Source organism: Sorex araneus, chromosome 7 (assembly GCF_027595985.1).
Source record: "Sorex araneus isolate mSorAra2 chromosome 7, mSorAra2.pri, whole genome shotgun sequence".
In the NCBI taxonomy this organism is placed as follows: domain Eukaryota; kingdom Metazoa; phylum Chordata; class Mammalia; order Eulipotyphla; family Soricidae; genus Sorex; species Sorex araneus.
The window spans coordinates 58,651,174-58,661,046 of NC_073308.1; the positions used below are offsets into that span (position 1 = coordinate 58,651,174).

General features: G+C 48.5%; 2 protein-coding genes across 3 annotated transcripts in view; one reads left to right on the forward strand and one right to left on the reverse strand.

Moving 5' to 3' along the window:
- The window catches only part of RNF175 (ring finger protein 175), a 43,095-nt gene extending 41,920 nt beyond the window's left edge, over window positions 1-1,175 (forward strand). The window contains exon 10 of the mRNA XM_055144832.1: window positions 1,071-1,175. The gene's annotated coding sequence lies outside the window, so the exon portion shown is untranslated. The remainder of the gene's footprint in view (window positions 1-1,070) is intronic.
- Window positions 1-8,924, reverse strand: part of TLR2 (toll like receptor 2) — a 30,053-nt gene extending 21,129 nt beyond the window's left edge. The window contains exons 1-2 of one of the 2 annotated variants that reach the window (XM_004606172.2): window positions 7,902-8,924; window positions 1,670-4,065 (exon numbers count right to left, since the gene is read on the reverse strand). In XM_004606172.2, the coding sequence (XP_004606229.2) occupies window positions 1,698-4,049 (2,352 nt within the window). In that variant the 5' untranslated portion in view covers window positions 4,050-4,065; window positions 7,902-8,924 and the 3' untranslated portion in view covers window positions 1,670-1,697. Of the gene's footprint in view, window positions 1-1,669; window positions 4,066-7,901 lie in introns of those variants that run through there. The other variant, XR_008631090.1, reaches the window with a different exon arrangement.
- Window positions 8,925-9,873: the final 949 nt, after the last annotated feature.

Consider the following 9,873-nt stretch of genomic DNA (forward strand, 5'->3'; position numbering starts at 1 on the left):
CATTACTGCTCCCAAGTGTCCCCCAGAGCACCCTAGTTTTCTGGGTGTAACCCTTATAAACATATCGCTCACTTACATCACTACCAGTTACCCATCACAGAAATATTTATTTTTTTCTAAACCAATGTATATCAAGAGATTAATTACTTCTTGGAAAATATTAATAATAATAACAATAGCTGACACTGACTCTATACATCTCTGCCATGCCATGAAAACACCTAAAGTCCTTATCTAGATCCTCTTTGCTCTCCTTACCCCTCAGAGGCAATGATGACCCAAGATATGTTCTCAGTGACCTGCTGGCATTTCTGGGCACTGATAGCGACAGTCTACACCCTCCTTTCAGGGCAGGAAAGCACTGAGAGTTAGGTGAAGTGAATGACCTGAGGCGACACTAAGCCTGATCCTTCTGTCCCCCAGATCCCAGGTAACCACATCAACCCCGCTGGGCTGAGGATGTTGCAGACCCAGAGGCAGGTAATGGGTCCCAGCTTCAGGAATCACACCAGACCCATAAAGAACTCATGAAATCTTGACTGTAGGCATTAGTGGTGGCAGTGCCACCATCTTTAAAACTTACTGCACATCAAATATTATTGGAGTCAGTAGGAGGCATTTGTCTAAAAAGGTACTTGGTTAAACATCAAGTTAAACATATGTACTGTTTCAGAGGGAAAAGGGGAGGAGAGTCTTGCTTTAGAATTAGAAACAAGACTTTTATTTTTAAGTGAAATGGTTTTATTTAGAGAAACAGAGAGAGATGAGAAGGGAAAAAGGGGGAGGGGTGACATTCAAGAGAGAGTACAGGTTTCTCCAGAGGCCTTAAGTACAAAAGATGAGGGCAAGTCCACAGGTGGAAAGTGCCAGAATTAGAGACAAGACTTTTCAAAGAAGGAAAAGTCAAGAACTGCAGAAAACAGACCAAAACATGGACTGTAAGCGTAAGTGAACACCCCAAATTACACTTCACAGCAGGGGAAGACTGAAGGGCACTCAGGGGGTCAGAGGCGTCATTCCTCTGCGTCTAGGCTGAGACGTGGATGTATTCCTCTTCCTTGCTTTCATAGGGAGACATCATTCACTGCGTTTCTGGGACTCAGGACCTTCTCTCAAGTAACTCTAGCTCGAGCAACCAATGTAATCCCAGAAATTCATCCCTGGTAGGCATGAAAACAAACCCTCGTGTATGCTGGAATGTTTAATGGGGCACGGAGCACTGTTTTCCTAGCAACACATTTGGCAGAGTGACCAGAACATTTTTCCTGCTGCTCTAGAAAGCAGTGGTAGAGAAAGGGCACTGACAATGGCTTCTCACTGGCACCGACAATGCCCGCGGTCATTTGCAGAGAGCCAACCACCAGCTTGGTTTGAAATCTTCTGTTGGTTTCTGCTCATTTCTAATTGCTACAGAGAAGCTCAGTTGCTATAAATACTTCAGTAATAATGGAAGTAAATTTTGATGATGATCTGACAGGATAGAGGACCCACCCCACCTCAAATGATGTCTTCCCAGTCTTCTAGCAGTTTTTATAGAACAGAACTCTCCATACAACTGGAAAGGTTAGTGGTTTCAGCAAGTGAGTCCTACTCACTTGCTATGTCCGTGCAACTGATTGTTGTGTCAGATGGGCTTCGGTGGAAGTAGGTCCCAGGAGGACCCGCGTCAGGCTGACACTGGCCTATTGGGGAGGAAGCTAGGACTTGATTGCAGCTCTCAGACTTAACCAGAAGCCCTGTTGCTGTGCTTCATCAGGGGGCCACTCCAGGTAGGTCTTGGTATTCATGACCTTGCGCAGTTTACAGAAACGCTGGGGGATGGCCCTCTTCTCTATGGGCTCCAGGAGGACGAGAATAGCAGCATCGTTGTTCTCGTCGAAGAGCCGGAAATGGGAGAAGTCCAGCTCGTACTTGCACCACTCGCTCTTCACAAAGCTTTCCGAGAGTACGAAGATGGTTTTGTGGCTCTTCTCGATGCAGTCAATGATGTTGTCGATGATCCATTTGCCGGGAATGAAGTCCCGCTTGTGCAGACACAGCTTCAAGGGCGGATCGAAGTGCTCCAGCTCCTGGACCATGAGGGTCTCCACCCAGTAGGAGTCGTGTTCACTATAGGACACAAAGGCATCATAGCAGATGTCCCTCGGGACCGCCCTCCGGGGCTTCCTCTTGGCCTTCAGCCAGGCCCAGGTCATTTTCAGGTACCACAGTCCGTGGAAACGATGACACAGAACCACAATGAGCAGGATCAAGAGGAGAAGGACACAGCACGTGACGGAGACCAGAGCTGCCAGGTGACACTCAGAGACCGAAAGTTGCGTGTCCTGAACCCGTTGGCCCCGCACATAGGCGGGCGAGTCACACAGATAGTGGTCAGGCCAGTCTCTGAGGAGCTGGGCCAGCCCTGGCTGCTCCCGCGTGAAAGAAAGGAACTCACAGGAGCAAATAAAATTGTTGTTCCCCACGTCCAACGCTTTCAGCTCTTGAAAAGCGTCGAGTTCCTCCTTGGAGAAAGTATTGATCATATTCCTGCGGATGCTCAGGACTCGCAAGGCGGGTAGGCAGGAGGCACTGGGGAGTGTCTTCAACTTGTTTCTGGAGAGATAGAGCTCTCTGAGCTGTGGCAGCCTCAAAGAAAAGGATTGGAGGTTGTTATTGCTAACGTCCAACACTTCCAAGGTGGCGGGGAGGCAGGAGCTCAGACTGTTCATCCGGGTGCTGGATAAATTCAGGTGGTTCATCTTTTCAGGCCAGCGACACGTTGTGGGCATGGAAAGAAAACTGTTCTTGCTGATATCGAGCTTGGTGAGATTTTTCAGTGTCAGCAGGATGGTGGCAGTCTTTTCCAGCGACGTCAAATGATTCGCCCTTAAAATCAAGGTCTGGAGGCAGGGCCAGGCGCCCTCACAGGCGGAGTTGCTCAAGTATTCCTCCACCATTAAATTGTCGCTGAGATCCAAGTACTCCAAGGACTTGAGGTGCTGGGAAAGGGAGCAGGGGACCAGGAACACCTTGCTGTTTTCTATCGTGATGCTTTTCATGCCACCTATGAGGGAATAGATACTCTGCAGGTCATAAAATAAGAAGAACTTGGGGATCTGTAGGGTCCTGATGGTTAACGTCTCCAGGCTCCTGGTGGCTTTCACCTGCCTCTCAGAGGGGTAAAAGGCTCCCTGTCCGTCAAGGGTGCAGTCGTCAAACTCCACTTCCTGCACGCCTGTGGCGTGATTAAACAGACTCAGCAGCCCAGTGAAACTTGCATCGGTTGTCTCCACGCCTCTAAAGGTGAGCTTTCTCATCGGGGAACTGCCTTTGGAGACAGGCAGGTCTGGGAAGTGGAACTCTTTCAGGTCAGTCCCTCTCAGCTCCAAGGATTCCACAGAATGGACAAGATCCATGAATATCTCCAGCAGCCAAAAGTGCTGCTTCAGGTGAAGGGTCAGGTGGCGGATACGCTGCACGGATGCCAGGCTCGTGGGCTCATATGTCTGCAGTCTGAAAGCCTCGATCTCCAGTTGCTCAAGGAACATCAGCCCAGCCAAGTCCGTCTTCTGAATCTTCGTGAAGGTAGAGCTCTGCCCGATTCTCAGGACTCGCAAGTGGGTGAGAGCAGAAAAAAGAGGCATTGCCCCAAGTGTCTGATAAGGATTTTCCCGTAAATCCAGGTATTTCAAGGAAGACAGGGGCCGGAACCAGGAGGATGATAAATTTGATAGTTGGTTATAGGATAAATCTAAATGTTCAAGAAGCCCCAGAGGATGGAAGGAATCTTCCTCTATGCTGGTTATTTCATTGACCCTCAACTTCAGAGTCTGGAGGTTCACACACCCCTGCAGGTCAGTCTTGCTCACGGAGGCGATCTTATTATTGGACAGGTCAAGGCTTCTCACTGCCGCTGTGAGCCCAGAGGGAATGCTGTGGAAGTCTCTAGAGCGGCCATCACAGATGCCACTGGGGTCACAAGATAGGGTAGTCTGATCGGGGACCCCTCCTTGGGAGAGGATGAGGATGGCCCCCAATGTCCACAGTGTCCACCAAGCACGTGGCATTGTCCAGTAGTTCAACCTACAGAGGGCAAAGGCTCAAATGAGTGATTGTGTTTGACCGCCTATGGTCATTGAGTTCTCGAGAAAGCGTTTCACAGAGGCAGAACACGCAGATGAGCAGGTACACGCGCAGGTACACTCATGCACAGATACCATGGCTGCAGGAAACACCAGTGAAGCAGAAGGAATGTAAGGAAAGGGACAGAAAAAGAATATCAGGGCTGGAGAGACAGTGCAGTGGGGCGAGTACTTGCCTTGCAAGTGACCCGGATTTGATCCCCAGTACCATATATGGTCCTCCAAGTCCCTCCAGCAGCGACTCCCAGCACAGAGGCAGGAGTAAACCCTGAGCACCAATGGGAGTGACCAAGCACCTCTTAAAGAACTTTAAGTGGCACAACTCCTGCTTTGGATGAGTGTAGCTCCAAGTTCAATCTTTTGCACCACCTAACATTGCCAAGTATGTGACCCCAACACCCCTACCACAACAAAAAGAATTATCTATCACAACTGGGAATCTATTGATTTATTAATAAAGCCATAACTTCCAATTTTGTGGGGATTTTTTGGGTGGAGGGGCATGGTTTGGGTTACACCTGGCTATGCTCAGAGCTTACTCCTGACTCTGTACTCCTGACAGTGTTCAGAGAGCTATATGCAGTTCTGGGGATCAAATTGTGGTAGCCACATCCCAGGAAAAGGCTTTAACCCCCATGGCTTTCATAAATAAATAAATAAATAAATAAATAAATAAAAGTTATTTATGGTTAATTTGTAACCCAAAATTAAGAATTTTTAATTTTTAAATTAAGAATTTAATACTAAAACCATTTAAATTCCTCAGCATCGCTGGAGTCCTTTGAAGTTACAAGCTGTGAAATATATTTGATCCCTGGAGTAAGTCCTGGGCATTGCCCAAAAAAAACAAAAACAAAATTGTTTGTAGAAAGAAATTTTAATTCTGAGTTGATGTGATTTTTTCCTTCCTCCCTCCCTCCCTCCCTCCCTCCCTCCCTCCCTCCCTCCCTCCCTCCCTTCCTTCCTTCCTTCCTTCCTTCCTTCCTTCCTTCCTTCCTTCCTTCCTTCCTTCCTTCCTTCCTTCTTTCCTTCCTTCCTTCCTTCCTTCCTTCCTTCCTTCCTTCCTTCCTTCCTTCTTTCCTTCCTTCCTTCTTTCCTTCCTTCCTTCCTTCTTTCTCCCTTCTTTTATTTCTTTCTTTCTCACTTTATTTATTTATTGATTTATATATATATATTTGGCCATACAAGGGAGTTCTCAGGGGTAAGTTACCCCTGAATTTCTCTGCTTGATAGACCATATGGGATGCCAGGGATCAAACCCAGGTCAGCCACATGCAAGGCAAATCTGCTGTACTATTGCTACATCCCTGATCTTTTCCTAAAGACAATTTTCTCTTCTGCAGCTGCTGTGAGCACTAGTATTCCAGAAGCCATCTTAGTTAAGCATACCATTTTCATCATTATCACTTGACATGTCATCTCCCTTCCGGTTTCTCCAGTACTTTAGAGCATGGGGCAGATAACTCAATGTAAGGAAGACACCAAGAAAGGAAAGAACAGCGACTAAGGACAGTGACTAAGTGACTGGGTTGATGCCTCGCTAATGAGAGACGTGGGTCTGGACACAGCAGGGAAAGTATCATCTGCTTCGAGAATCCAGAATGTTGCCAGAACAGGGAGGACTTCTAGTGCCGGGCCTGGGAAAGGACAGGCATTAGAGACAAAGTGCTGTGAGCTTCTGATCCAGCGGAGTTTAAACCCTGTGGCTCAGAGTGAAACCGTAACCAGAAATGAATGTCAGGGTTATTAGGACTGTGGTGAATGGGTGAGGGGAATTGGGGAACCTCTCATGCCCAATGGCCAATAGAGAACTGAAGCACTCTCTCCATGAGGCCATGGGCAGGGAGAGAGTGAGCCTGACGTAAGTAGGAACCTGAAACATCTCCACCCTCTGGCCCAAAAATCTCACCCAGCTGAAAGCTGGCTCACCTGAAATCTGTAAGGAATCGAGGGGGGCTGCAGTGAGACAGTGGGTAAGGAGTTTCCTTTGCCTTTGGCCAACCAGGTTCAATCCCTGGCACCACGGATGCTCCCTTGAGCACGCCAAAAGTGATCCCTGAGCACAAAGGCGGAGTGTAGGGAGAGAAGAGAGAGGATGGGAATAGAGGGGGAAGAAGGGGAAGGGAAAGAAAGAGAGAAGAGACAGCCCAATCTGTCTCATATACTGAGAGAATAAGAATTTTTCAGAACTGAAGAAAAGCATAAGCCCCCGATTACAAATGCATATTGGAGTCCATGCAATAAAGAAAGCAAAACCTCTTGCCTGAAAATAACCTTCTAGGGCAGAGAAAACGTACCCGTCTACCCAGACATTGAAAGACTTAAAACTGACTTTTTATTCATAGATTCTCATTGAGAGAAACTCTTCTAAGTATATGGTCTTCAATAATATGGAAAAAGGAACTTGGCAAGAACAGGTTGGTAGGGCATTTGCCTTGCCCGCAGTTGACTTCAATTCAAATCCTGGCACTGCATATGGTCTCCTGAGCCCACCAGGAGGGATTCCTGAGTGCAGAGCCAGGAGGAAGCCCTGAGCACCACAGAGAAAGGCCCTCAAACAAACAAAAATCAGTAGGCTGTAAGAAGGGCCAAAGAGTATTTTTTTTTTTTACTGTAATACTAGAAAAGAAAAAAGACCACAGTCAACAACTCTGCAGTAGCTTTTCAGCTTGAAGAAAAAAGGAAGTGAAACTTTAAATGGTGAAATAATTTTGACAAGCAAGCTTACTTACTGTTGGGAAGGAATAAGGTCACCCCCAACATATTTAGGATAAAATTGCTAACTCGATACAGTGTGGTGGAGGAATCACCGACTCTACCAGGTCTCAATAAACCCAGGCACATAAAACCTGGACATGAGGCAGACCAGAGCATCGAGGGTGTATGATTATTCTGTGACAGTCCCACAAAGAACCAAACTGCCCTTCTCCGGATGATTCTGCTATATGACCAGTGGCTGTGAGTCAAGCTCAGTCAAAAAAGCCAAAAAAAGATACTTAACAACCAAATCCTGTTCTTAAGTAAAAGGGGAAATAAATGGATAAAGCTGTCAGCTTGGGGTAACTTTCAGAAAATGAATAAATGATAAATACCCCCTCTCCCTTTCAGAACAGGAAGAACCTAAAATACCAATGAATGCTTCCTTTGCAAATAATCACTGGCCACTTCCTTCTCACGGTCTCTATTTTCAAGTCAGAGCGTCCTGTTCACCGGTTTGTTTTGCAAAGATCTGGGAGAGACATGATATACAGACAAGACCCCTCACAAACTTAGAAGCATCTGAACCCCTGCAGCTGCTCTGCGGACACCCCAGGAACTAGCTTTATGCTCCGCAGGATTAAACACGATCTGAACAAGAGTTCTCATGGTAGAAATTCAAGTACAATTAGGGGGAACTCCAGAGTCTTAACTAAGAATCTGGTTCTGCTTCAGTGCTCGACGTTCTTTTCTAACCTGATAGTCTGACCGAACAACCATGCCTCGGGCTGCGGGTTCGACAGTGCTGGGCTCCAGGTCCCAAATCCTGCCCCTCTTCCAAGCCTCCTGAGACCCAGAAATCCCACCTTGCCCGCGGGAACGGGGAGTGCAGCCGCCCCTCCAACATTCAGCCTTTGCAGCACGCGGGGGTCGCGGGAATGGATGCTCTAGGGCGGGAGAGGCTGGGGGATGAGGGGCTAGGGGTGGGGGCTTTCCCCGCCCGCGTCCTGCTGCCCAGCTGGGGTCCGGGTGCAGCCGAGCGCAGAGCCGGGATGCCCAGCGCCTCCCGCCTGGACCTACCTGGGGTGTCCGCCGCAGCGCCTCCAAACCGCGCTTTCTCCCTGCTCCTGGACTGACGGGGCCTGCTGGGGAGACACCCGCAAGAGAGTCCAGACGCAAAATGCGCGCTGCAGAGCGCCCGCTGCTCCCGGGGTGCCCACACGCCCACACCGGGTCGCACGCGTGATGCCAGCTCAGACGACCCGGTGCCCCGCGCCCGCGCGGTCTCCCTCGCCCGCGGGCCAGCTCGGCGCCCGTGGGTTCTGCTGGGTGGGTGCCTGCCGCGGGGCAGGGAAAAGAGAACCGAGATGCCAGCTGCGCTCACGTGGGGCTTCCCCGGTCGCAGATGCCAAATTGCGCAACTGGTGAAAAGGCCACTCACTCAGCCCTATTTCCCCAAAGTCAGGGGCCTCCAAAGCCGTCCAGCTCCGTTTCTTCTCCCGCGCTGTTGTCCGTCCCTGCGAGTCCGCGTTTGCTGCTCATCCCACCCCCTTTTACCTGTCTTCGCTCACCCGATTTGTAGCCACTGTCTTTGGGCCTGCAAAGAACTGAAAGATCATCCATCGGGAAAAAGGCAGCAAGATTTTGCAAGATGAGCAATCTGAATTTTTTTTCCCCCTCAGTCTTGTGACCCTCCTTGACATCCCCTCACCATCTGAGTGGTGGGAAGATTTCTTAGAGCTAAGATTAGAACCTGCTCCTCCAGGGCTGCATTCGTCTGTGTTTCTCCAAGTAAGTTGCTAAAAAAAAAATAATAAAATAAAATCTGAGACTGGATTTCTACATGGTCACTGAATCTAGTATGCATGCATCAGACAGTGAGATACACTGATAAGGGAAATGAAAACAACGCTTTCAGAATTCAGCCGCTTGGAATGCAGAAATAGTATAACGGGGAGGGGAGGGGGCTTACCTGCTTCATTCCTGGCACCCGGATAATTCCCCTCCCCAACCTGCCAGAAGCAATTCCCGAGTGCAGAGCCAGCAGTAAGTCCTGAGCACTGCTGAGTGTGGCCCCCAAACTAACTAACTAACTAAATAAATAAATAAAAATCTGGCCACTTGTAAGAGTCATAAATGACATTTTATGAACCTTACCTATCTGTCGTTAAAGTTGGTCATCACCACCTGAGATTAAAGGTTGAGAAACCTCAGCCTTCTTGCCTCTCCTTTATCCAGGAGAATATGTCACACAACATGCAGATGGCAGAATTGAGACTTGACACCAGAATTTTACCCTCAATCCAGGCCTTTCTCTTCGCCTGCTCCACACCCCTTACGCTCCAGAAAGGCCCAGGTACCTCTGTCTACCAGCTACCAGCACGGGCCAGAATGGCCCATGTCCCTGCTGCTCTCACCAGGCTGGTCTCCAGGGATGCTCAAATGTTGCTGCTGCACAGGTGCCCTTAAAGCCAGGAGGTTCTTGCTCGCCATACAGACAGTCACGCCTGGCCCAAATAAACTCCTGGAGTCCCTCTCTCAAAGACTTACAATAAGGACTTGCATATTTTGTGCTAAGAAATCTGTGACTATTGGTTTTATTTCCTTGTTTTATTTTGGGGATCACATCCGGTGGTGCTCAGGAGTTACTCCTAGCTCTGAGTTCATGAGTCACTCCTGAGGGTTTGGGAAGGGGAGGTGGGGTCTGGGCTAGAGATTGAACCTGGGTTGGCTGCATGCAAGGCAAGTTCAGTGCCACTGTACTATCACTCTGGCCCCTCAGTAGCTAATTTTTTTTTTTTACTTGCTATTTGAACAGTTTATTTGAAATAATTATGGTAAAGATACAGAAAACATCGAGACATTATCAATGTCTCTAACAAAGTACGTGGGAAGGGGTAGCAAGCTTCCACACCGGAGATATGCCCCTCTCTGCTCACCAATCCCATCCACTGAGACTTTCATTATCCAGCCCAATCACTCTGGAGAATAAGGAGCTCGGGTTCAATTCCCAAATTGCTTAGTCTTTCTGGTGACCGGTTCTCATTAGTAC